Source organism: Erigeron canadensis, chromosome 6, assembly GCF_010389155.1.
Source record: "Erigeron canadensis isolate Cc75 chromosome 6, C_canadensis_v1, whole genome shotgun sequence".
In the NCBI taxonomy this organism is placed as follows: domain Eukaryota; kingdom Viridiplantae; phylum Streptophyta; class Magnoliopsida; order Asterales; family Asteraceae; genus Erigeron; species Erigeron canadensis.
The window spans coordinates 3089725-3117172 of NC_057766.1; the positions used below are offsets into that span (position 1 = coordinate 3089725).

At 35.7% G+C, this 27448-nt stretch overlaps 3 protein-coding genes across 4 annotated transcripts; 1 reads left to right on the forward strand and 2 right to left on the reverse strand.

Annotated features, from left to right (window-relative positions):
* Window positions 1-4036: 4036 nt before the first annotated feature.
* On the reverse strand, window positions 4037-11606 carry LOC122605484 (WPP domain-associated protein). Its single transcript, XM_043778438.1, has 6 exons — window positions 11426-11606; window positions 8995-11148; window positions 8530-8656; window positions 7614-7715; window positions 6991-7069; window positions 4037-4481 (listed from the first exon to the last, which is right to left on the reverse strand). Exons 2-5 carry the CDS (start codon window positions 11103-11105, stop codon window positions 7007-7009), a joined length of 2403 nt encoding a protein of 800 aa, XP_043634373.1. The 5' UTR covers window positions 11106-11148; window positions 11426-11606; the 3' UTR covers window positions 4037-4481; window positions 6991-7006.
* Window positions 11607-15280: 3674 nt separating this feature from the next.
* LOC122604111 lies at window positions 15281-16074 on the reverse strand. The gene is made up of 2 exons (XM_043777012.1): window positions 15645-16074; window positions 15281-15396 (listed from the first exon to the last, which is right to left on the reverse strand). Exons 1-2 carry the CDS (start codon window positions 16072-16074, stop codon window positions 15281-15283), a joined length of 546 nt encoding a protein of 181 aa, XP_043632947.1.
* A 4189-nt stretch (window positions 16075-20263) lies between these two features.
* Window positions 20264-27149, forward strand: LOC122603496 (mitotic-spindle organizing protein 1B-like). Of its 2 annotated transcripts, none has more exons than XM_043776211.1 (2): window positions 20264-20458; window positions 26694-27149. In XM_043776211.1, the coding sequence occupies exon 2, from the start codon at window positions 26704-26706 to the stop codon at window positions 26926-26928; it is 225 nt and encodes a 74-aa protein (XP_043632146.1). In that variant the 5' UTR covers window positions 20264-20458; window positions 26694-26703; the 3' UTR covers window positions 26929-27149. The 2 variants fall into 2 exon arrangements, with proteins under 2 accessions (XP_043632146.1, XP_043632147.1); XM_043776212.1 differs by lacking the exon at window positions 20264-20458 and adding an exon at window positions 24950-25092.
* The last annotated feature ends 299 nt before the right edge of the window (window positions 27150-27448 follow it).

The window sequence follows — 27448 nt, forward strand, 5'->3', positions numbered from 1 at the left end:
TATCCAACCGCCAACACCTCTTTGATCGCCGCTCATCAAATCCATATCATTCTCGTATGCGTCTAGTGATAACCCTTTTAGAACGGATAGAGCAACGCTCGTACCGTATTCATGCGTTTTCAACACTAAACCCATATTATTTATATATATATAAAAAAATTGAATGGGTTTTAATTAAAAATTAATAAAAATTTTTAAACAAAACAATAAAACTCAAAAATTAAAAACCATAACAAAAAAGGGAGGAAAAATAATAGTTCTTACTCTTATCTTAGTTCACATTAACCATACTTTATATATATGGTAAATATATATATGGTAGAGATCCAGAGAGAAAGTTCTTAAAGAAAGAAGATCAGTTTTTAAAAAAATTTTAGCATGTTTTTTTGATTTTTTTGATTTTTGCACTTTTTTCGTTCTTCTTTATTTAACTCAACCCATAAAAAAAAATTTTAATAAAAAATATCTAACCCGAGTTAGTGAGTTATACATGTAAGGGTTTTAAGTATATTAATAAAGGGTAGCTGGTGAGAGTGATAGGTCATAGGTCATAGGGGTGATCGGTGATAGGGTGATCTACATAACGGGCTTCGTCCTTAGTCATCATAGCTCCGCCATAAACCGAAAGGTTTCGCCTATAATGTTTACGGGCTATGCCCTTTGAAAAAAAAATACTTTTTAAAATTTTATATGAAATTAGTTAATTAAAGAGAAAATGAAAAAAAGTGAAAAAAAACAAATTAAAAAATATAAAAAAACGAACCTTATCTCCATTATCCACTTAAAGTACATTCTCATTTGATCCCTATATATATATATATATATATATATATCCTATATATATATATATATATATATAGGTACCTAAACTTAGGAGTATAACACTCACATATTGTTTTTTTAATCCATAAAATTCATGTGGCCCCAAGCATTTATTCAATACTCAAAAAATATTAAGAAAATTTGTATGTGAGGTGTTCAACACCTAAGCTTAGGTGCCGGACAACCTTATATTCACTTTTCCATATATATTTTTATGCATATATATGAGGAAAATAAGAATGAATACCTTTTGGAAAATAAAAAACTGCACTTTTCTTTTTTTTTTAACATTGTTGATGTCAACAAAAGAAGAATAAATGGCTTTGATTCTTTCTAATACCGTCGATAGAAAAATGAGAAGATTACCCCTATTAGGCTGCCAAAGAGAACCAATGGAAGAAAGAGAAAATATATGAAAAAGGGATTGAAAAGCACTGTTGTAAATAACGATCTTTACAGCTATTATAACCGGTAACGTAGGGCTATCGTTACGTTCATGCTTGTAGGGTAGATTTAAAGGTTTAGTCTTTAACGGTTATATAAAGGGATTTGGCGGTCTTAATGGTAAAAAACGACCAATAGTTGGGTCAAGAAAACTGACTTTTTCTGTTTTTCCTGTGACACCTCCGATCATAAGATAAAGTAAGAAAAAAAAGAAAGAGGGAGGGGAGAGAGTGACAATTTGAATGTATTGGAAGAAGATAAATAAATAAGGTATAAGACATTACTTTTTAATGGATTGAAAAGACACATGTAGTGTTCTAATAGGGTTTATAAGATATCATTTGGATAAGGGGATGGAAAAGTACTACAATATTACCATATGAAATCTAAATTTTTATTTTCACAAGTGATCTCTTCTTTTTTAATAGTATTATTTTAAATAAATTATATAAACTTAAACTATTATATATAGAGGATAGGAATTATGTGACTATTAATTAGTTAAGTTTGTGATATTTTAGTGATACTTATTGTTTTCCTTTTTTTGTATTTACTTGCTAAATCCAGATGGTTAAACGGAAAGACGGCTAACTTTGGCGGTAGTTTATAATGAAATCTGTACACAAGCTATTATTAGGATTTAGAATCAAAGCATCTTGGTTCCCATCCATGTTGCGGAATAGAATCTTCTCAAATGTTTTACATGGACATGAGTATATGATTAACTTGAAATAGACATCACATTCACCGACATGTTAATACTATCGGAACCGGAATTTCTTTTGCCAAGCACTTCTTCTTGACATTAAAATATTCATAGTCTCTTTGCATATAATAGTTTTCAGACCTGTACGATAAGTTTCAAAAATTGTGTTTACAAATTTTGTCTCAAAAATAATACTCATAATGTTTTTACAAATAAAAAGAAAAAAAACATTATATTGTGAAAGGAAAAAAAAAGTTTATTTTTAATTGTTATAGATTTAGTTTAAACTAATTTGTTAATACTATAATATTTATTAGAGTTAATTTAATTACATACCCCTGTGGTATACCATATTATCAAATTTTGTAACTTTGCTAATTACCTTAAAACTCAATAAATACATAGAAATAGTACTAGAAATCTTGAATTATATAGATATTGTGGGGTTGTCATGACCACCTTTGGCCACCACATAACTCCGTCACTGAATTGATATGGTTTTACACTTAGTTTGGAGACAGGTTGAGTGGTTAGACCACCCGCTTCTTCTTCGGTTATATAATGGTTTGAACATTTCCCCACCTAGCTCATCTATTCGTTGTGAATACATTAAAATACTTGGAAGAGGGTAGGCTACATCACACCCACCTTAGATATTTTTCATGAAATGTCCACTTGTGATTGGGGTAGGAGGAGGGGGGGGGGGGGGGTGGGGGGGAATGGATACGGCTTCACACTTAGTTTGGATAGGTTGAGTGGTTAGATCACCGCCTCTTCTTTGGTTATGAAATGGTTCGAGTATTTTGGTTTCTGTAACCTTTCCTCACCTAGCTCATTTATTCGTTGTGAATGCATTAAAATATTTGGGATGAGGGTAGGATACACCACAACCACTTTAAATATTTAGATTTGAGGGTAAAAAAATTTTCATGAAATGTCCACTTGTGATCAATGGTATTTAAAAAAATATAAAGATAACACTACACCATTCTTTCCTCCCTTGTGGCTCCAGTGTTGTTGTGTGGGTTAAAGGATACAAATGCTCTTGGCAATCTTGGTGTATTTATTTAGTTTCTCATTAATCAAATGTGTCGGTTATAACTCTCCTTGGCTTTTCTAAGTAAAAAAAAAATGATAAATGAGTGAGAACCTCTAGTCTCATGTACCATCTTGATACCAAGAATACACATCGCATAAAACTCATGTCTGATAAGTCACCATCGTCACACATGGCTCACAAGATATAGTTTCTTCATTTGTGTTTAACAAGTTTTGAACCGGTGAATAACCTTTATTTGTAAGCCGGTATAGTCACATGATTACCGCTCGGGTTTCATCCATTGGTATGCAACCCCTTTTTTTAACTATACAGAATCTTCATTGAAAGTTATATACGAGTAACTAAGATATATCCTCTTCATGTACATGTGTGCTTCTCACAAGTAGTTAGCACCTTGATAATTTACTCTATTGGGTTTGTGTGTGAGACAAAATCAGATTCCTTCTACTGATTAAAATAAGACTTTACAACTGCAAATGAGAGTACAACTCCAAGGCAAAGATTTACATATGAAATAGATTATCAAGAACTCGGCTCAGAATCTAAAAACAGACAAGGGCTAAACAACTAAAATGAAGCAACTTTTTAAGGAAGTTGTTTAATGCCTATATGAAGTCATGCCAGATAACTCATTCACGATAACAGCAGGTTTCTAATATGCTTTTTATTGACCCGAATCTATCTTTCTGTTGTTTTCCTTCTAATATTTTCCATAAGGTAGTATACAATATAGCTATCTAAAAAAGTCATGCTTCTACCCAGTGAGCATGTCATTTTAGAAGACAAGTACTTGAAGGCTTGAAGCCAAGGTCACTCAACCACCTATGAAACAATCTAGATATTAATGCTTCTCAACTTTATGTTTCTTATAATGGACAACTGCTAAGCCACCATCATGGTCATACACTTCTGCTCAAACATATAATAGAGACGCAGATGCGGCAATAATACAATTATTGCAAATTTGCAGTCAATGAAGGTTTTTAGCAAGAAGCTCAGAGAACTATATAATACCAACATTGGCATTGGCTACTTACAATGATTTAGATTAATATGGTTTTTGAACAATGCTTAGTCTAAGCACCAAAATCCAAAGTCTAGCTAGGACATGATTACATGAGGAACAAAAGTTAATGTGTATATACAAGAAGCCATTAATTACGGGTGCAAAAAAGGAAAAAATAAATGAAACAGTGACGTGCACTAGTGCAGTATACGTCGTGTGTATGTGTGTGAGATACATGTGCAAAAATATGCTTCAACCTTCAGCTATCTCATAGACTCACAGGCATAAGGCTAAGATTCAATTCACTACTTTTCACAATTATAGACCATGTACATCCCCAACTCATGTCTTCTAGACTCATTGATCCCAATAGTTACTTTGGCGAAAACCAAAAAAGCTCCAAGCCTTCAACAAACCTAGCCATGTCTCACAAGCGAGAGTATCTGTTTCATCAAAATTCCACATTTCAATATTTATCTTCAGCATTTATCTAAAAACAATTGAAACGTCTTTATTGAGTCAACCTGAAGAAACCAATAAGGGTGGGTCAAGGGTTGAAACAAAAGATTTTCTAGATGGGTCGAATTGACACAAACATTTTTCTGTTCCTATATTGAATCATTGCATAAAAATTAATGTGACATTAACAATGATTACAGAACCCATATCATTATCATAAGGCTGGACGGAGAGCATAGGCGGGAGACCGATACCGGTTTGAACACCGTTCCGACCCTCCGGTACCGGTAGGGTGGGGAGCGACTTGGGGACTTGGGGATAGTGGTGCTGGTTGTGGTGCTTAACTATCCGACCGTTGAGCATATTAAAAAAAAAATCATGGGGCCCACGTGGTGCCGGTTGTGGTGCTTGACTATTCGACCGTTGAGCATATTGGAAAAAAAAAAAATCATGGGGCCCAGATCGAACGGCTAGTCTCCTCTTCTTTCTTCTTTTCTTTCTTTCTTCTCTTCTGCCGATTTCTTCCTCCATTTTTCTTTCTTATTTCTTCAATCAAACCACCACACAAATCACAAAAATAAATAGAGGGAAGGGTAATTCAAAACAAAAAGCTCCACTTTTCTCCCAACTACCAAAACGTCGCAAAAACCAACCTCCTCCAAACAATCGCGGAGTTATACCACCTCCTCCTTCGCAAAAAAACACCACCGAAAATGCTTATAGGCCACAGCCCGTTGATGAATTCATGAGTAGAATGGATCCCTTGTTTTTCGAACCCAACCCGGGTTTTTCGCAACAAAATCTAGCCGGGTTTTCGCAATTTGCGAGTGAAAAGCAACCCGAGTTTTCGCAATTTGCAGGTGGTTCATCTTCACAGGTTCAAAAAGAAGAAGAAGAGGTCAAGGAGGAAGAAGCAATAACCGAGACCCAAGTCCCGGTTAAAGGTAAAAGAGAGTGTCGTAGATAGGGGAAGGATGAAGAAAAGTGTTTGGCAAAAGCTTGGTTAAACGATTCCGAGGATCCATACACCGGAAACGCCCAAACGGCCTGATCGTTTTGGAAAAAGGCTAAGTTTGAGATGGATAAACACTTGAAACGTGATTCAGGACGTACCCCGGAAATGTGTCGATCAAAATGGAAGGATTTGAAACATAAGGTGTCGGGTTTTTGTGGTATCTACAATGTTAAGAAAAGTAAGACGTTGAATGGCCAAAGCGACGAGGATGTGTTTAAGGCGGTTGTGGCATTGTATATGCGGAAATACAATAACAAGTCTGGATTTCCGCATGTAGAGGCGTGGCAAATTTTGAGAAAAGGGCCAAAATGAGCGGAGGTTCTTACCTTAGAGGGAATTTGTGAGGAGCCGGGTAGCAAAAGGGCAAAAACGGAAGGGTCAAATGTCAATGTCCGTTCATCGGGGGAGGCATCAGTCCATGTTGACTTGAACGAGGACCAGTTGGATCAAGAAGAGGAAGGTGAGAACAACATTGATGCACCAGTACAGCCTGCTAGACCCGTGCCACCCCGTTGTGGAGCTAGAGGTAAGAAGCCGTCTACATCCGCCTCCTCCACCACATCTGAAGAATTCTTGAAGATAGCCGCCGAGTTGAAATGCGACAATGAGGATAAAAAGAGAATTTGGGAGGAGATTCGGATTCAGAAGGCGATGATGGATAGCTATATGGCGGCGGAGGCGGCTAGGAAAAAACGGGAGGAGGTGATGACACGGATGGTCCAGAGTCAACAGCGACAGAACGAGATGGAGTTCGTCATCAAGCCACACGATCACCTCACCGAGCCGATGTTAGAGATGGTTTTGGCGCGAAAACGCGCCATTTGTGAGAAATACGGATGGCTTATGCCTTAGTTTATGTTGTTTATGTGTTAGTTATTTGTGTGTTTGAATAATACTTTGTGTTTTGTTTATGTATTGTAGTGGTATTTTTAATTTATTAAATAAAACTTTTAGTTATTATTCGATTAAAAATAAATAGAAAGTAAATTAAATAGAAAATGGTGGGGAGCGGTGGCAAGGGATTCCAAGCATTAGGGAGCGGGTGGGGAGGAGGAGAAAAACCGGGGAGGGGAGGGGTGGCAAGGCGCACCCCCCACCCTAATAACCTGGCATTTCAGAAATAATTAATATCAGAATTCAGATTTTATTGTCTACATCAAACATAACCTGTGGTATACTCAAGTTATCATCCATTTGACACATTGGTGGACCCATCCGAGTTACAGAGGTAATCTTGTATTCAAACTAAATCATGAGTTAACTATAGAGCTAAAAAAATGAGTGGGTAGGGCAGATTGGGTAACAGATCAAAATGGGCCAGATCAGGTACAGTTGACCTGCAAACAATGTTGGCAAACTTTCAACTAAGTTGACTGTGTTCCTTTAAAGCTATATATTTGATACATCAGAGATTAGATATAACCCAAATCGACCAGAACCGTACAAATGTGGGCCATTTGATCTATTAGAGAACCTACCTTACTAAAGGATTCCTCAATGTGCTTTTAAAGATTCACCACTTAATTCCCTCCTAACCAGCTCTAAGATTTCAATAACCTGCAGCAACAGAAAATAAAAATAATCAGTTAAACTGATAACCCAAAGCAATAATGGTTGTTATTAATCTCCAACTGAAACATTTCATGTTATTTTGTAAGGCAAAAAGGAAAGAAAACTAATCATATATTCAGACACATAAAGGCTTCCTTTCTAGAGCGGAAGGATAATTATTGTAGCAACGTTCATTTTCTTTATTCTGTTACTTTCTACAGGAGGTGGAAAAAAGGAGCAATTCAGGCATGTTGGGAAATGGGTTAACATACATAACTTATGATACAAGAAATGTTGGGTTCACACAAACACCTATAAACCAATTTTCTTAAAGAATTTACTACAAATAGTTAGTGTGCTAAGTAAGATTATAAAAACTATAAAAACTACCATAATAATTTAAAAACTTTTAAAATAAAACATTACATGAACATGACGTAAGCATGAAAGAGTACAAACACACTTGACCGTTAATTTTTGCTAACTCATTTGATTTGTTCCATTAGAGATAAACATAACCCTATTCATAAGCAAATGCATCATGTCTCACCCCAGGGTAATGTTGCAAGACCGGCGAGTAATGGTCAAGAGCAATATATATCTTCTCAAGAAGGTCTAAAAGTTTATCAACTTCATCGCCCAAAAGATCAACCTGGATCAAAGGAAAATGTCAACAGCTTGAAATAAATCCTTTCAACGTCAATAGCATTATTGTAGATCGTAATATGAATATAATAAAGAATTTCAAGGGAAACAAAATGAAAGAACAATACATGCAATTTTTCTCCTTATTAAGAATTTAAATCTAAATGCAGGATCGGCAGCATGGGATATGTACACAGATTGAAACTTCATAGCACTTCTATGATATAGCTATGAGCAGATGTTACTAGAAACCATAGAATTAAGCAAAAAGAAGCATGTGTTTGTCACACATTAAATGACATAAAAATAATCCAAGAAGTTTGTGAATAAATCTTAATATACCATATATGTTAATATGGAAACAGTGAAAGTTGTCATGTTATTAATACCAAAAAGCTTGTAATTACCGAGTAAACTTTATATACCTATTACTAAGGTATGTAATCAGTCTATTTCGGTAAATTTAAGAAAGATAAAACACATATATGTACTCCAATAAATATTTATTAACTATCCAATACTATTTCAGCGTATAATATAATTCAAAACATCTCACATCACTATTAATAATGCACTGAACCATCAAGCTGATGGAATCAGATATCAGATGTAGCGAGTAAAAGCTTTGGCAACATGAATACAGTTATGCCAGAAGCAGTTCAACTTTAACGATTTCATATTTAACTACAGTAATCCAGGCTCACATTCAGATACGACCTTAGCAATCAAGTGCAGGTAATATTTGATTGCAGACAATAAGAAAGCCCTTCTTTTCAAATTGCAAATATTAGATTCAGAACACAATAATTTTCAACTATTACCTCATCCTCTGCCATTTTAAGGTCACGACATTTCCTTTCAAGCTTCTGTTTGTGTAGGTTCCCCGTGCTGTTAAGTATATTAGCTGCCTTGATGAGAGAACTCAACTCCGATACAGAATTTTCCAACCTGAATAGTTTAACACAATTTAACTAAATCATCCATGCATCTTAAAACAACTATATATTATGTTATTTTACAAAGAAAAAGGACTTTTGCTGACAGGAATTGTTTTATAATACTTTGACAACGAAGAAACAATATTCAATAATGATCTAAACTTTTAAAGGAATTTAAAAAAAAAAATATTAGTATGTGTTATAAATGAGACTTTTGACTGATTTGATCCGCTTCCTCAAGGCCAATCTTTTCTATTTTACAATTTTGACCTGTTACAGTTTTAAAGAGGCCAAAATGCCACCTATAATAGTGTAAAAATAAACAACAAAGACCGGAATAAGGGATACCTGATTTTATTACTAGAAATATCCCTTGTCACCATGCCTTCAAAATCACCAAACTTTGTTGATATTTCATCAACGAGAACAACTACCGCTTCCATTTGCTTCCTATGCTCTTTCTCCTTTGCTTCAAGCAGTGACGCAAAGCCATGTTTCTCCTGAGAAAGATCATGAACCATGTTCTTATAATCATTTAAAGCTTTGATCTCCTCCATTGCTAGCAGAAGCTTCTGGTTCAGCGAATCTATTTCCATTTTATCAGATAAAAGCTTTTCCCGTGCTTTTGACAACTCGTCACTCATATCTTCCAACTCCTTATTAGTCTTCGACATCAGTGTTTCCTGCCAACTTGCCTGCTTTCTTAAATTATTAAGCTCGTCCCTAGCTAGTGTTTCTTTCTCTTCCATTAGGTTTCTAAGCAAATGCATTTCATTCGTTAACTTTTCTCTCTCTTCAGCTTCCAATATCAGTTCGACCTCCATTCCTGTAGCCTTCTTTTCAAGGGAAACAAAATTTTCACATGTGGTAATGTATTCTTTGCGCATATTCTCAAAATATTGCTTAACATCAGTAATAGTTTCTTTGAACACAGTCTCCAATAGTTCTTGCCTAAATAAAAATTCCATAGATGTATCTTTGATCGCACTGATGGTAGCACTTTCCATTAGAACCTCATAAATATCCTGCAGTGCGAAAACTTTTTGCTCTGATTCTTCTTTAACTTCTTGAATTTGGCAATTTAGCTCCAGTATAACACATTTGTAAACATCTTCCACAGTAGAAGCTTCTACAAATGTATCTGCCAGTAATGATTTACCGTTTTCCTCGGAAACAGCCAAAAGTTGGGATGTTAGATGTTTCACTTCATTCGTCTTAGCAACAAGCGAGTCTCTTAGTTGGCGGTTTTCTTTTAAAATGATGTTAAGGCTGGCAACACAATCACCTTTTCCAATAAACTCATCGCTTTCAGAAAGAATGCCATCTAATTTAGAAACGACGGCCGGAATCTTCCTCTTTAATACTTCAAAGTCCTTAGGCAAGATAAGAGACCTTCTTTCGCTGAGGTATTTCCCCTTCAAATTTATGTATTTATCCGTTAGCTCATGCATCTCTGCTTCATGTTGCCTCTTTTTCTCTGATATTGTGTTACTGAAATGTTGTACCAATTCCTCCCTATTCAAGTGGCTAAACTTATTAGCTTCAAAAGTATCGGAAACAGGAGGTTTACAGTCACTTAACTCCCCATTCTCCTCCCATCTTGAAGACAACTCACTTCTCAACGGGTTTACACGAGTATTTTCAACATCAAAAGAACTATGAGATATTAAATGCCCCGAGTCACCACTCGGTAGCAACTTTTTCAACGATTCTAACTCATTTCTTAGCTCGGAAATGTTACCAAATTTCTCAGCCAAAACTACATTTTGCCTTCCCGCCTCCTCAAACTCTTCCCGGATGCATTTAATAGAACTCTGAATCACCATATCTTCGACTTCTCCTTTCAAATCTTTCTCATGTTGACATTCACTGACTGACGTCTCAGAAAACACAAGCACCGAATCTACGAAATCAGACATATCCTTCATCATCATCTCAAGACCATCTACGGTTTTCTCTAAGTCATACCAGTCCTTCAGAATACCACCCAACCCCACCATTTCATGACACGATCCATTTCTTTTAATTTTAGAACCCCTTACACTCTCAATTTGTTTCCTAAGCCTTTTAAACTCATCTGTAGCAACCTCTTTCATTTCATCACTTTTCACACGAAAACCTTCAAGACCCGCAAGTCCTTCAACCTCGACATCTGCCACGTTCGCAGAAGCCCTCTTTAGGCTCTCAATCTCCAACTCTTTCACTTTAACTTTCTCCTCGGCCTCTTGTTCAACAGCACTAATTATCCCTTTAATAATGGAATCACTCACCATTCGTGAAATCCTAAGCCGGTCATCTACTTCGTCCATCATCGTATCGAAATCATCTATAAACTCGAAGTCCTCCAAATTCTCAACAACCACCATACCATTCTCGGATTTTTTCGATTCTAAACCATTAACTCCATTATTACTACCATGAAAAGCCATTCTACTCTCTAATACTTCTTGACTCTCCATATTTACAACAATAATTATTATAATATAATTACTATTAACATACCTGTATATACAAATATAAATTAACATTAACAATTAAAACAAAATACAACTAACATGAATAGATACACACAAAAAATAAAAAAGTCAAAACACAAATTTGTTTGACTGAATAAAGTCAAAACAAAATATAAAGAAATAGAAATTAAATATAAAATCAAAAAAAAAAAAAAAACAGTTAACAATAATTACAAGTTGAGCTAGATTTAGTCATGCAGATATAAAGAATATGATATATATATATATATATACACAAAAATATATAAGAGAAGAATACTTACAGGAGTGAAAACTGAAAGCTAAAGATAGAAGGAAAAGAATAAATGGATATTGTTTATGAGGAGGTGTTTGTTAAAGGAGATGAATGAAAGGATTTAATTAGGGTTTGGCTTTTTGTTTTGATGGGAGCGAATTTCGGTGTTTTTGTTTTGTAGGAGAGAGAAGCGGGAGGTAGCCTTGTGTGTGTGTCACTGTGTGTAGTGTGTGACAACAATAACTTTGTAAATGCATTACAGGCCCCTTGGTTTTTCATGTCTTTACATTTTTGTGATTTTGTAAAGAACTATGAGTTGGATAAGAATTGGTTATTTGGATCCATTTATTGTCGTTTGCTATTCATGTGTATGTATGGAAGATGAATCTAAGAGTACATTTTGAGTTTTATTTTGAAAAGATAAAAAAAGAAATGGTAAGAAACTTTTAGTTTTTGTATTTTTGATTTTTTGTTTTAAAATAAAAGGAAGGGAAAGAAAGAGAAAAAATAAGATGTTTTGATCCTAAAACTTTCTTATCACTTTTGGCAAGATTTGAAAGAAAAAGTGATGAAATTATTAATATACCCTTCAAACTTATATAAAGGTTTTAATTACTACAAGACTATAAATGTAAAATTGTATCTGTTTATCATTTCTTTTCCTTCCCTTCTAACTCAAGAATACATTTAATTATCAACTTTCTTTTCCTTTCTTTCAATTTGAGAATGCCTTTTTTTATATAATTATCTATTCTTTTTTTCCTTATCCAATCTTCTCCTTTCTTTTCTTTTAATAAAAATTCGAGAATACAGTGTAATAGTGTCATGCGATGTTAGAATGATCGAAGACACGTGACGCATTAAGTTGAAGTCGCATAGTAAAGTAATGTTTTCATGTATTTTTAATATCAATTGGATATGATAGTTGCATAACTGGTTATGACTATCATTACTCTTTTATTCATCTTATATAACTAATATAGCTTTGAAATGTTCATTAAGTTGAAATAGAATTGGTACTTATTCATATATTACAACAATACAACTCATAATATGCGCTATAATTTTTAAACTTTCATAACTTCAAAAATACATACCAAAATATATTATCTTTATTGATATTCATCAAAAATAAAAAGTAGTTATAATTGTCATTTCAAATTAGCTTAAAACAACCTATATTAAGATGGATAATGATATATTTTCTAAATAATCAATCCTAACAATATGATTGTAACATTCGGTAAGATTAAAAGGTGAGATTACAACAAAGGATAAATCGATTACATTAGCATTTAGTGATGATAGGGGATACTAGTATGGTACCAGCGCAATGTGGTGGTGGTCGTGGCGGTGACAGTGTGATGGTGGGGGCGGCGTCGGATGGTGTTGATAATTGGTGTAAAAGTAATTAAGGGTTAATAGAGATATTTAAAAAAAACTGATAGTATAATTTAATCATTAAAAGTATTTTAGACGATTCTTCCACATAATTTTTAACGGGGACTATTTTTTATTAGATAGTATAGATGTTAAGATGATCTATCATTTTTCCTAAAATATATGTCGAATTATCATTCTATTTTCGTAAGATCTGACTACCATATATGTAAATGAGTAAATCAATGAATGCCACTGCCAATAGTTTGCCATCATGGATGATTATATAAGGTGGTCATACGAACAAAGTGTTATACATTGGGTGAAAGAATGAAACTTTTGTTGTTGACAATTGTATACCTGAATACATAATTTGTTTCTATCGGTAAAGTTGTACCAATTATGTTTATGTTTCCTTTTTTTCCCCTCATAATAATAGCAAGCAAAATTATTTGTTATCTTAGTCGATGTTGTAAATCAGTGAACTTTCCTTCAACAAATAAAATAAGCCAATAATGAATTTGATATGAATTATATTGTAAATCAATACACATTATTTTGAAAAGAGCATTTCGCTTGAAATTATTTGTCGCGATTCGACAACGAGAAGTTTAACATACGTTGTTTTGACTGGATCCGCGCTAGACAGTTCCTTCAAAATAGAAATGACTATTTCAAACCTGGAGTTACCAGACCCAAACTCCTACATTGAGTAACTATATTTGAACAATATTTATTTTTATTTTTAACTTAGATTTGTGATTTCTTTATTACTTGAATTAAAAACACCTCTTTATTAAAATAAATAGTTCTTAGTTACTTTTTCTTATTTTACTAAATTGTCCAACAACAACAACAATAGTCAACCACAATAAAACGGGGTTTGACATATTTGGGTTTCTCTCTTTTCTCTTTTTGTCTACTCTCTCTTTCTCCTAACGTCTCCTTCTTCCTGGATCTTGGATCGGAAGGTGAGCCTAGGTTTTTGAGATCGAGATTAGAGTATTTGAGATTGAGAGTTTGAGACTGAGAGTTTGAGATCAAGATTATTCTCATCCGGTTAAAGCTTCCACTTCGGTGGATCTAACCATATTTTTTTTATCACTCTTGGGCCGGAGGTCCCTTCCACTTCGGTGGATCCGGAAGCAGCCTCTCTACCTTTGAGTAGAGGCAAGGTCTGTCTACATCATACCTCCCTCATACCTCGGCTTATGCTGGAATTGCGTACCGTTGTTGTTGTTGTTTAATAAAACGGGGTTTGAAAGAGGTATGATGTAAATTCCCTTACCATTATTCAAAGTTAAAGAGGTTACTTATAAATGGACATCCGGCTTATAGTTTTACCCTTGATAAGATTCCCGACGCCCAAGGTGAAGACAATGTCAAACAGGGGAAACGCTCTCAATCTCATACTCTCAATTTCAAACTCTCGATCTCATACTCTTAATTTCATACTTTCAATCTTAGATATAAGTTTATAGAGAAAGTTCAGTTATTTAAAAATTATGTTTTAAGATACTTTATTCAAATTTTAAATATACGAGTACGACTTCACTTATTTTTCGATAAACACATTATGTTTTGGGGTAACAAGTATGCTGCTAATAGTACCATACTTCAATGATTTTGTGAGGGGAGAAAATTTTGTATTTATACATGTGATTTCCATAAAGGTGGGGGGAGGGCTTCCCCACTCCTCCCCTCCCCTCCCTGATTTTTCTTCTCCTCCCCTCCCCTCCCCGATTACTAGGAGCACTTCACCACCTCTCCCCTCCCCTCCCCACCCTTTTCTATTTAATTTCATTTCTATTTATTTTTAAAACTAAAAAATTTTATTTAATAAATTAAAACTAATACAAATATTAAATATAAAACAAACAACAAAATAAAACATCAAAGTACAATATTAAACGAAACGACAACACAATACATAAATAAACTAGCGATCGATGCCCGGGATGAATGTGCGATGAATATGGTCAATGAGATCCATCTTAAGATCCTCGTGAACGTTTGGGTTCTGTATCTCAAACAGTCGTTCATCCGATGGCTGTGGCACAACAGGGAGATCTGGAATGTAATCAGGACTTATAGCGTGGTCCTCGTCTTTTAAAATCATGTTGTGAAGAATACAACACGCATACATAATCTTACGGATGGGGGTTTCTTCCATTTGTCTTGCCGGTTCTCTAAGTATTTTCCTTTTTTTTTATATAATACCAAAAGCTCGCTCCACATCCTTCCTTGCAGCCTCCTGTGCCTTAGCAAATCAAATCCTTTTCTCACCGGTTGGATGGGAAATCGTTTTCACAAACATGGCATATCTTGGGTAGATCCCATCCACGAGAAAATACGGGTACTGATATTCGGTTCCATTTACAGTGAATGGAACCAACGGTGCTGTGCCATCTTCAAAAGGATTGAACAAAGGAGATTGGTTCAACACATTAATGTCGTTGTTTGAACCGGCAACACCAAAGTATGCGTGCCAAATCCAACAATCCTATGATGCAACTGCTTCAAGCGATATCGTCGGCCCGTGATGATCACCTCGCGTGTACTGGCCACGCCAAGCTACTGGACAATTATCCCAACCCCAGTGTGTACAATCAAGACTCCCTATAAACACATTTATTAGACCGAAAATATTAAGTAAGCTACGTAATATATATATATATATATATATATATACATTATTAACTAAACTACGTAAAATATATATATATATATACATTATTATCTAAACTACGTAAAATATATATACATATATACATTAAGTAAATATATATTAAGTAAAGATATACCTAACATGCCGGGGAAACCATGATAAGACGCATGATGATCAAGAATGCGTTGCGTATCAGTACGCGTTGGCCTACGCAAATATTCATGCCGATACAACTTAATGACTCCATCACAAAAAGTATTAAGGGTGTCACGTGACGATCTTTCCGACATATTTAAGTAATCATCTAAACTGTCGGGATTACTACCGTATCCTAACTGGCGAACTGCAAATGTGCATCTTTGTAAAGCTGAAAACCCCCATTTACCACGAGCGTCGATCTTCCTTTGAAAAAAACTAAAATTGTTTTCCAAATCTGAAGCTATCTTCACAAACAACCGTCTACTCATACGAAACCGTTGTCTAAAAAAATTCTCATTAAATTTCGGTTCCTCGGCAAAATAATCTCGAAAAAGACGGTTGTGAGACTCACCACGATCGTCGCGTCTTGTATACGTTCTTGAAGAGAAGGCAGTATCATGGACATCTTGTTGAATCGCATAATGCGCCATTGTGAATAGATTAATAGATCGTTCCGTCTCGTCGGATGAACTCGAGTCCGATTGGAAATTTGGGGGTGTTGGGCCGTGATTGTCAAGATTTAAAGGATTGTTGAAGAAAGGGTTCATGATTCCGAAAATATAGATATATGTGTGTGTTATTTGTGTGTGTGATTTGTGTGTTGAAAGAAAAAAAAAATTAAACAGAACTGCAGAATGGAGAAACAAGGAAGAAAGAAAGAAGAAGGAAAGAAGAAAGGAAAGAAGAAAGGAAAGAAGAAGAAGGAGAGAGACGTTCATCGTGGGCCCCTCTTTTTTTTGTTTGTAACGGTCAAAAGTTTCGGCACTCAAACCGGCACTACTGTGCCCAGTCCCCTCCCCACCCAACCGGTACCGGGGGGTCGGGGCGGTGTGCCATCCGGTACCGGCCCGGTACCGGTCCGGTGCCTCACCCACTCCGTCCACCCTAAGGGAGAGTGTGCTTCCCTTCAATGATTTTAGACACCAAACATTTTTATTTAGTTCTAAAATTATCCCAAAATTAGTCTAAAATCTAAATAAGCATTAAAATCTTTTTCCTTTTAAAAGTCCATTGACAAAGACTTTGAAAGCCCCAAAAAAATTGAAACAAACTTTGAAAGTAAGAGGCGGGTGAAATTTTGCAGATCCAATTACTTGTCCCAATTGTTGATAGAAAAGTATAAATTAAAATTAAATTATTCAAGCCCTATCGTCCAGGCCAGCCAACAATTTGCAATCAGGTAAATGAAAATCGCTTCTTTTTATTTACATGTATTTATTTTAGTGTGTTTTTTTTTTCACAGCAAAATGAGATTCATATTGAAATGATATCAAATCTCTTTGTATTAATGATGTGAATAGTTGATTAATAATAAAAGTAATAATTATTATCATTGTAATTATGGGATTTAGTACATCAACATATAAGAAAGTATGCACAATGTACCTTTTTACTCGCCGATTTTTTTTTTTTTTGTTCTAAATTTCTTTATTTTTTTGTTTTTTATTTTTATTTTTATTTCCAATTCGCGGAACGTTTTACTGGCTAGTTAGCTGGATACCGGCTAGGGATTAGCGTCCAAAAATTTAAGAAACTATATAATTCTTAGAAATCATATATAATTTTGTCACCAACACAGGATGTCATCTATAAAGCAAATAGGCTTGTATCTGTGCCAACTTTGTGTCGGAAGATGACCAAATTAACCAAAGTTTGCAAGTTTACTTACAAACAAAGTTATTTACTTCATTTGTGTGCTTGTATCTTTGACATTGAATTGTTTCACCTTTCATCTTGTATGCTGATTTTAAAACATTTAATTCGCTGCACCATTTATCTTCCAAAATTTGGATCGGGGTGGATGAATAGGATAGGGGTGATTAGAGGTGTTCACGGTCCAAGAACCGGACCAAATCAAGACCGGACCAAAAACCGAATATAAGAAAATATAGGACCGAGAACCGGACCAACTAACTCGGTTCGGTTCATGTTCGGTTCGTGGTCGGTTTTCGGGTTTGAAGTGTTGGACCGGGACCGAGAAAATATATGTGCAAACTTCAAAACATTAAATTGTTTACAAACATTTTTTAATACTAAAAGTCTACGCAAGATTTAGCTTTTAACATCCAATGAAAATTGATCACATTCCTTATTTTAAAGAAAAATCAATTTCAATAAAGAGGTATTCATGATCCAAAATAAAATGAGTGATGAATATGTTACATGTCATATATGAGTAAATCAATTGTATTAGAGATCTAATCAAAGTAATGCGTACTTATATTAAAGAGTGTGGCAAAACATTATGATATGCATGCATGTCTACGAATTTAGGATACTAGGATTCTAAGATAAAATATAATAAAAGATTTATGTTATTCTAGAAGAGTGAATCAAAAGGAACTTAGAATACCATTTGAAGTTAATCTTGTATCATGTTCTCGGTTCTGAACATGCAATTTATCGGTTTATACATGGACTGGACCGAGAACTGAATTAGATGATTTTATAGGACCGAGGACCGGACCGTAAGTTTCGGTTCCGTTCGGTTTTGGTCCAACTTCGGGTCGGTTTTCCGGTTTTCTTGGTTTGGACCGCAATATGAACACCCCTAGGGGTGATGTTTTTTCCCTTTTTCGGGGCTCTTTGTGTAGATTGTCGAAGAGAATTAGCTTACCATAGGGGATACCAGTTGTAACTTCTTGGTTCTGATATACTACTTTATTTATAGGGAAGTTGATTAGGATGAAAAATAGATGGTACTAATGTACTATACTTGATAATAATAATAACGTGAAAAAGATATAACTATAGAAGTATTAGTCATATGACTTACACGTTTTCTCTTTTAGTTATCACCATTATATTATATCGTGTATTTTTTTTATATACAAATTATTTATACCACTTTATAACAAAAACTACCCCTTTTTTTTATAAGAAACTAAAAAAATTATCCTAAAAATATTCATCTCTATTCATTTTATATATATACTAAAAAGTAATGTGAAATATAAAAGTCTTTTATAGCACATATTTTTTTTTTTATGAATTTTCATTTTACTCTCTAAAGTTTCTATCTTTTAAGTTTTAACTTTTACCCTACATTAAACTTTTCGTTTTTATTTTCTTGACATTAAACTTTTAAATTATCATGTTTTCATCAAACAACTTTCACACAGTTACGTTTTACTTTTCAAATTTTGGTTTTTAATTATTTTCATCCGTCTTTTTATATATGTAAAGTTTTCAATATAATAATTTTTATGATCGTTACGTCTTACTTCCACACAGTTACGGTTTTACTTTCAAACATTTGTTTTTTGATTATTTTCATCCGTCTTTATATATATATATGTATGTATATATAATGTTTTTAATATATATCAACTTTCATTATCGCTACGTCTTACGTTCGTCTAACATTTAAAACATTAATATAGTTATTGTTTATGTTTTTATATATCTTATTATTCCTTTACATTTTTTTTTTATCATTATTGCTACATGTTTAGTTGTCTTTTTTAAAGTTTGGGTTCGAATATTTGACATAAAATTTAGGTCTAAAACTTTATCGTGTAAAAAACGTATTCTGCGGCAAGACGCGGTACAGTAACAAGTTTAGTTCTAATTTATAATCCACTTCTTTTCTAGCAAAAATACTCCTAAAAATTTATGTGAAGTTATAATAACTAATTATATCAATTTGCTAAAACCGTCAATCGACACCGCCACCACCAGCATCAATTGCCGCCACTACCGTCACTAGCACCACCACAAATCGCAGCCACCGCCTTCGTCATCATTACATCGCTACAACCACCACAGTCATCACCATTACACCTTTGTATTTTGCGGGTACTCTTCTAGTTATTTTTTAGTTCTAATAGTATCCCAAAATTAGTCTAAAATCTAAATAGGCATTAAACCTTTTTCCTTTTTGAACTCCATCAAAGAAAAACTTGAAAGCACAAAAATTGAAACTTTAAAAGAAAGAGGCGGGTGAACTGTGAGGTTCTGCAGATCCCATTATTTCTACTTGCTGATAGAAAAGTATAAATTAAAATAAAGTATTCAAACCCTAATTATAATAAAATTCGGCCAGGCCAGCCCCAATTTGGAATCAGGTAAATGACAATCGCTTCTCTTATCACTCTCTCTATATCAACTTCTTTTCATCGTCATTGTCTATTCATTTTTTTATTTATTTATGCATTTATTTTATTGTATTTTTTTTTTTCACAGCAAAATGAGATTTATATTGAAATGATATCAATCCCCAAGATAGGGTTTGTAATAATGATGTGAATAATTGATTAATAATAGAAATAATTATTATTATTTATTATTATAATTATGGGATTTAGTACATCATTTCAAAAAAAATAATAATTTTTTTTTGTAAATAATAATTATTAAAAAAAAAATTATTATTTCTAAAATTATTCAAAAAAATAATAATAATCATTTCAAAAAAAAAAAAAAAACAACTTACATTGTGTTATGTAATTGCCACATAACACCTCCTCTTTTTTCTTCTTCTTCTTTTTTGTTTCTGCTGCTGCCACTGCGATTAATCAAATCCAAGCTCCCAACAACTGCCCTTAAGTAATCGAATTTGATTATTATTCTTATAGTTTTACCCTTTACATTTACTATAATCTTCTATATAATAATAATAATATTGTGAATTAAGAGATCTAAATTAATTGTTATATTTCCAGTTATATAGTATATATATATATATTTCTATCTATCTATATACATACACGTTTTTGATATCTCTGGGTTTTCAAGATTTTCATTGCTATAGGCTCTCGACCAGCTCATTCATTCATTCTATCTCTCGCAGATCTGTATTTGTTTTCGTGTGAGGTTATATTCGTTCATTCTAATTCTAATATTCGATATTTTGTGTGTTGGTTATATTCGATTATTCTTGTGTCTTTATATTTCTCTAGCTCTCTCTCAGATCTTTATATTCGATATTTTTATTTTTTTTAAGTTACAGCCATATTGCAGTCACTTATTTTAATTTCGATTATTATCCATTTTAATATTAATAACCATCTTGTTTTAATATTAGCTATATACAAGTGATATATAAATTTTGTTTTTAATTTGGAGTCATACTACCCATATCTCCTTTGAGTTATCATATATTGTTGCTCCTATTGCTATTGTTTGCTGTTCTAATTTATTTGCAATATATTACTGATTTATTACTATTATTATTATTATTATTATTATTATTATTATTATTATTATTATTATTATTATTATTATTATTATTTTGTTTGTTTGTTACATTTATTTGTTGAGTTTTAGTTTAAGCTGTCTCTATCAAATAATTATGTGAGGTCATGTCCTTCTGATTTAGGGGGGGCGGGCAGGCATAGGGGGGTTAATGCTAGAGTAAAGAGAACCTGTAGGCTTAGATTCGGGAGTTGGAATGTAGGCACCCTTAAGGGAAAGTTTTTAGAGCTAGGAGATGCCCTGTCTAGATGTAATGTAGACATTGCATGCTTTCAAGAAACTAGGTGGACGGGGAAAAGTACTAGAGAGGAGAACGGATACAAGCTATGGTACTCTGGAGCGCCTAAGTTGATTAACGGAGTAGGGATCATCATGACCGAACGACTTAAAGATTTCGTTGTGCAAGTGGAAAGACACGGGGATAGGTTGATGTTGGTGAGATTGGTGATACAAGAGGAGACAATAAACGTGATTAGCGCGTATGCTCCCCAGTCGGGCCAGAGAGCGGGAGAGAAGAAGAGTTTTTGGGACTCTCTGGATGAACTTGTGAGGAGTTGCCCTGTTGACCAACGACTAGTGTTAGGAGGAGACTTAAACGGGCATATAGGAGTAGAATCAGACGGCTACGCGGGTGTACACGGGGGATTAGGCTTTGGAGTGAGGAACGATGAGGGTCGCACGATATTGGAGTTTGCTACTGCACACGATTTGGTTATTGCAAACTCGTTTTTCCGAAAGAGGGATTCTCAGCTGATTACCTTTCAAAGTGGCCTAAATAAGACTCAAATCGACTACTTCTTGGTGCGTAAAGGCGACTTTAGGGCTTGCAAAGATTGCAAGGTACTTCCGAGAGAGGCGGGCTACTCCCAACATAGACTATTGGTAATAGATTTGTTCCTGAGTAGAAGAGAAATGAAGACAGGGAAGGCTGTAAAGCCAAGAATCCTCTGGAAAAACCTAATGGGTGAAGCAGCAGAGACGTTTAGGTCGACGATTAGCTCGAGGTTCACAAGGGAGATAAAGGACGGTTCGCATATGGGAGCTGACGAGTTATGGACACTCTTGGCAGAGGGTATGAGGGAGACGACAAAGGAGGTTCTAGGGGTAACTAGAGGAACTGGACGACAATGGAGAATGGGTAGGGAATCTTGGTGGATTAGTGAAGAGGTCCAGTCCAAGGTTGCGGCAAAACTTAGTTGCTTTAAGGATCTTGTCTAAAGCCGCCAGAACGGGACAAATGAAGACTGGTCTTTGGCTTGGCAGAGGTACTACGAAGCCAAGAAAGAAGCAAAGAGGACTGTTGCTATAGCAAAAGAAAGGGCGTACGAAGAATTGTACAAGAAACTAGATTCCAAAGAAGGCGAAAACAAAATCTTCAGAATCGCTAAAGCAAGGGAGAAAAGACGTAGGGATTTAGGAGATGTCATTTATATCAAAAACGAAAGTGGACGGAGCATTGTGAAGGAGGGAGACATTAGGAAAAGATGGGAAGAGTACTTCGCCAACCTGTTTAATGGGAGAAGGTTGGGGAGAGTTCAAGGAGGAGAAGACCTCACCGCACACTCAAACACACGCTACGACGACGATGATGCTACGAGGATCAGCCAAGAAGAAGTAAGGGTCGCCCTAAAAAAGATGGGGAGAAACAAAGCAGTAGGTCCAGACCGAATTCCGGTTGAGGCATGGAGATGCCTGGGGGACGTAGGGATAAGCTTGCTAACAAGCCTCTTCAACAAGATTTGGACGAGTGCAAAAATGCCAGAAGAATGGAGACTTAGTGAGGTTATACCTATCTATAAGAACAAGGGGGACGTGCAGAGTTGTAGCAACTATAGGGGCATTAAACTCCTAAGTCATACCATGAAGCTCTGGGAGAGAGTGATCGAGACGAGGCTCAGAAGAGTTATGAAGGTGGCAGAGAACCAATTTGGGTTTATACCAGGGAGGTCGTCGATGGAGGCTATCCATATCACCAGAAGCCTTATGGAAAAGTATAGGGAAAGACAAAAAGCGTTACATTGTGCCTTCCTAGATTTGGATAAGGCGTACGATAGTGTACCACGAGAGCTGATCTGGAGGACGCTCCAAGCGAAAGGAGTTACTAGGAGATACATTAGTGTTATCAGGGATATGTACGATAGGGCGAGGACCGGTGTCCGAACACCGGTGGGGAGCACAGAGCTTTTCTCGGTAGAATTGGGCCTTCACCAGGGCTCAGCGCTTAGTCCTTACCTTTTTACCTTGATCTTAGACGAGTTGTCTAGTGGCCTACAGGAGGAACTACCGTGGTGCATGATTTTTGCAGATGACATTGCACTGATTGCAAGATCGACGGAGGAGTTAAACCGTAGGCTCGAGAAATGGAGAGAAGCCCTTGAAGACAATGGTTTGTGTGTGAGCTGAGAGAAGACTGAATACCTACGATGTGACTTCGATAAACAGGAAATAAGACAAAATGGGGATGAGGATATTCGCATCGGGGAGCGGATATTGGGTCCGAAGGTGTCTTTTAGATACCTCGGATCGGTGATACACAAATCGGGGGGGATAGACGAAGATGTGACACATCGAATCCAAGCTGGATGGATGAGGTGGGGATCAGCTTCTGGAGTCATGTGCGACAAGCGGATCCCGCTAAAATTGAAAGGCAAGTTTTACAGAGTGGCTATTAGACCGGCTATGTTATACGGGTCGGAATGTTGGCCGATGACGAAAGCCCAAGCGTCTCGAGTAGAGGTGGCAGAGATGAGGATGTTAAGGTGGTCTTGCGGGAAGACCCTATCAGACAGGATCCCCACGGGAGTTTTTAGAGCCGAACTTGAAGTAGGCTACATCATTAACAAGCTAAGAGAAGGGCGCTTGAGATGGTTTGGCCATGTTAGGAGAAGGGATCGAACAACACCACTAAGGAGAGCGGAGTCTATTCACGTTGAAGGCATACGAAGAAGGGGAAGGCCGAAGATGAGGTGGGAGGACCGATTAGCGAAGGACCTAATAGAGCTTGGTTTGTCGGAGGACATGACGTCGGATAGGACGGCCTGGAGAACTAGGATTAGAGTAGAGGATTAGGTTAGGGTATGATTTTTGTGGGACTGCGATTGACATCTTTTTCCCATAGTGCCTTGTCTAAGGTGGTTTGTGTTTGTTTGGCCGGGAGAAGTAGGCCCAATATAAGTGACTCTAGACAACAGAAGGCTTTGGCGTGACAGGAAAAGAGGTAGGTCGACGGAGGTGGAAGGTCAGAATACCGAAGGATATGAAGGAGTTTTCTGGTGGAGGAGGTGGACAGTGAGTGTAAGGCATATGGTAATAGGTTTTTGTATACTTTTTTTTCCTTAGACTTTGGTTCTCAGTAACCTCCGTAGTGGTTTTGACCTGAGTAGAGGGAGGCCAAAATCGAGGGGGGAGGTTACTCTTGGCTGCCCCTAAATGCTTTGCCCGTTGGAGGACATGACCGATGAGAGTTTATTAGAGGACTAGGACTAGGACTAGTTTAGGGGTTTGGGAGCTTGGGAGAAGGCTAGGTTTAGTCTAAGTTAATGTCTAGCTAGGCGGCTTAGTTAGTGTGTTTCATAGGTTGCGCACCACCCGTTATTTTCCTTGGACTTATCGGGCACTAGGTTTTCTTAGTTCATTCCCTATATGTAGGTAGGTTTGGGATTTATGCTGAAACACTTTTAAATTTGTCTACGTTATACATGGTTGTTATTATATGTGTTTTGATGAGTGCTTTTAGTTATTTCTTAGTTCATTCCCTATATGTAGGTAGGTTTGGAATTTATGCTGAAACACTTTTAAATTTGTCTACGTTATACATGGTTGTTATTATATGTGTTTTGATGAGTGCTTTTAGTTACACTTTTAGGGCGTTTGACGCTACTTTTCTTTTTTGTTCTCGGGTGTTCTCAGTAGACGGTGTCTAGAGGACTAGGTGTATAGGTTACCTGTGTCGTTTTGGAGCGTTTTAGCGAGTAGATTAGGATTAGTTGGGCTTTGCGGCCCTTAGTGTTTAGTCATTTCTTACATATAGGTATGGTTGTCCTGGTGGTTTGTACCTCTTGTTTGAGATCCTTGCTGAAGACTTTGTGTATTATGTTCCTTCATTTAATGTTGTTTTTTGCGTATTATGGTTCCTAGATTTTACGTACTGTGCTTAGGTACTTTTAGGCCGTACGTTTGCTACTATTCCCTACTCTTAATGTAGCCATACCCAGCGGACATGTATATCGTCTTGGCATTTTCTCGGCAGACAGGTATAAACACTTTACTCTTTTTACGGTTTTTACATATGCTTGGCCGGAGGTCCTTATGGAAGCAGTCTCTCTACCTTTGGGTAGAGGTATGACTGTCTACAGCTCACCTCCCCCATACCCCGCACAGGGATTGGGTACAATTGTTGTTGTTGTGATTTAGTACATCAAAATATAAGAACGTATGCACAATGTACCTAGTATGTAACCTTTTTTTTTTGTAACTTGTGCTGTTTACCAATCGATTTTTGTTAAATTAAACCCTAGGGATTAGTGTCCAAATATGTAACAGACTATATAGTTATTAGAAATCATATATAAACTTTGTCACCAACACAACTTTGGTGTTTTAGTACCAAATTTGTGTCTGAAGGTGACTATAGAAATCATATAAATCTTGACATGTTGTTTCTCTTGCTATAGGAATAAGAAAGATTTACACTTTTATTTTATTTCAGTTAACTAATTTATTAGGAAGATGTGTGTGTTAGTTTTGAATGTATGTTTTACTAGTTGTGTAAGTATCTCTTTTGAGTATATAGAATACTTTGTGATGTCATCTATAACGCAAATAGGCTCGTATCTCGGAAGATGACCAAATCAACCAAAGTTTGCATGTTTATTTACTAACGAAGTAATATACTTCATTTCTAATTTACCTTTCATCTTGTATGCTGATACTGATATTGAACCGTTTAATTTGCTGCACCATTCATCTTGGAGAATTAAGATCATGGTAGTTAAATAGGATACGGGTGTTGTTTTTCCCTCTTTCGGGCTCTTTGTGTAGGTTGTCAAAGAGAATTAGCTTACCATAGGGGATACCAGTTGTGACTTATTGGTTCTGATATAGTACTTTATCAGGAAGGTGATTAGGATAGACATCCACCTAGCGGGGTAGGAAAGTTTTCCTGGTACATGACTTATGGTCTGATGAGTGAAGTGTGTGCTAGGATCCAGTTTCTGATACATCGATACACGTCTAACATAGGCAGTTGGGCAGCGCTAATACTTTGTAGACTTCCCCTTTTTTGAAAGAAAGAAATCCATATATATGCTTATATGTGTGTATTCCTGTATGTTTGCGATACTTGTATGTTTTTGTGTTTAGTTAGTTACATGCTTGTAATTTTGGTTATATGTGTGACATGCTTTGTATATGAACATATATGCTTGTAGGCCTTACCTGTTTGGCTCTGTATATATGTTATGCTTTGCATGCTTGGTATATGCCCATACATGTTTATATGCTTTTATTTCCGCCTTACACTTCAGAGTTGCACAGACAAATATCACACACGTTCATTATTCACTGTCACTATGGTCAGGGGTCTTTTCTAGAAGCAGTCTGTCTACCCCAGGGTAGAGGTAGTCTCACCTTCCCTATACCTTTGGTTATGCCGGGATTGGGTATAGTTGTTGAATTATGTACTGCATTTTGAGATCTGTTTTGACTTTATGTCTTTACCTGGTCAAACTAGTTATAGTTTTTATGTGTTTATTTATTTATTTTCTATAGATCAATTGAAAGATAGATGGTACTATACTTGATAATAATGTGAATAGATATAACTATACAAGTATTGGTCATTTGATATTGTCAGGTTTTGTTTGATGGATAAAGATGCTGCACGAACTGCTCAAGAGACCCTCGAGTTAGTTTTTAAAATGTCAAATATTCTTGACACAGGATTGGACCGTCACACACTTTCCATTCTCATTGCGCTTTCTGATCTTGGCTTAAACCCCGAAGCACTTGCTACGGTTGTCAAGGAATTTCGTAAGGATCCACCCCCATTGGCTACCTCAACGACACCCCCAACTCCATCGACTAAATGATTACCACTTATGTTTTTGTAAATCTTATGTACTGTTATCAGTCCTGTTTGAACTTTGTTATGTATTCTTGATAGAGTGGATGCTGCCCAAAATTTAATAATTTATTAGATCTCATGGCGGCCCAACACCCCAACGTTTATGTTGGGTAGAGGGTTTATACCTGGTGAATTGTTTCTATGGATAATCAAAAATTTCAATGAAGTTCAATTTTTACGAGCAAACCCACTGAACTAAAATGGTAACTCAGCCCTCCCACAGTCCTCCCACCTATAAAGGCCCCGGACAGAGGACGAAGAAGACCACAACTATCGAAGTTTTCATGTAACTAATGCTGATAGTAATCTTATGATTGGTTTGTGTCCTGCTATAAGACTCCGTCACACTTGTATAGTTATTGATGAGATTAAGATTTGATGTCAAGAGACAGGTATTGTTATTCTTAGTACATTGGCGTATTCATTATGCAAGTGTATTACAGTAGAACTGAAGGAGGTGTTAGCATTGTTTGAGTAAGAAGGTG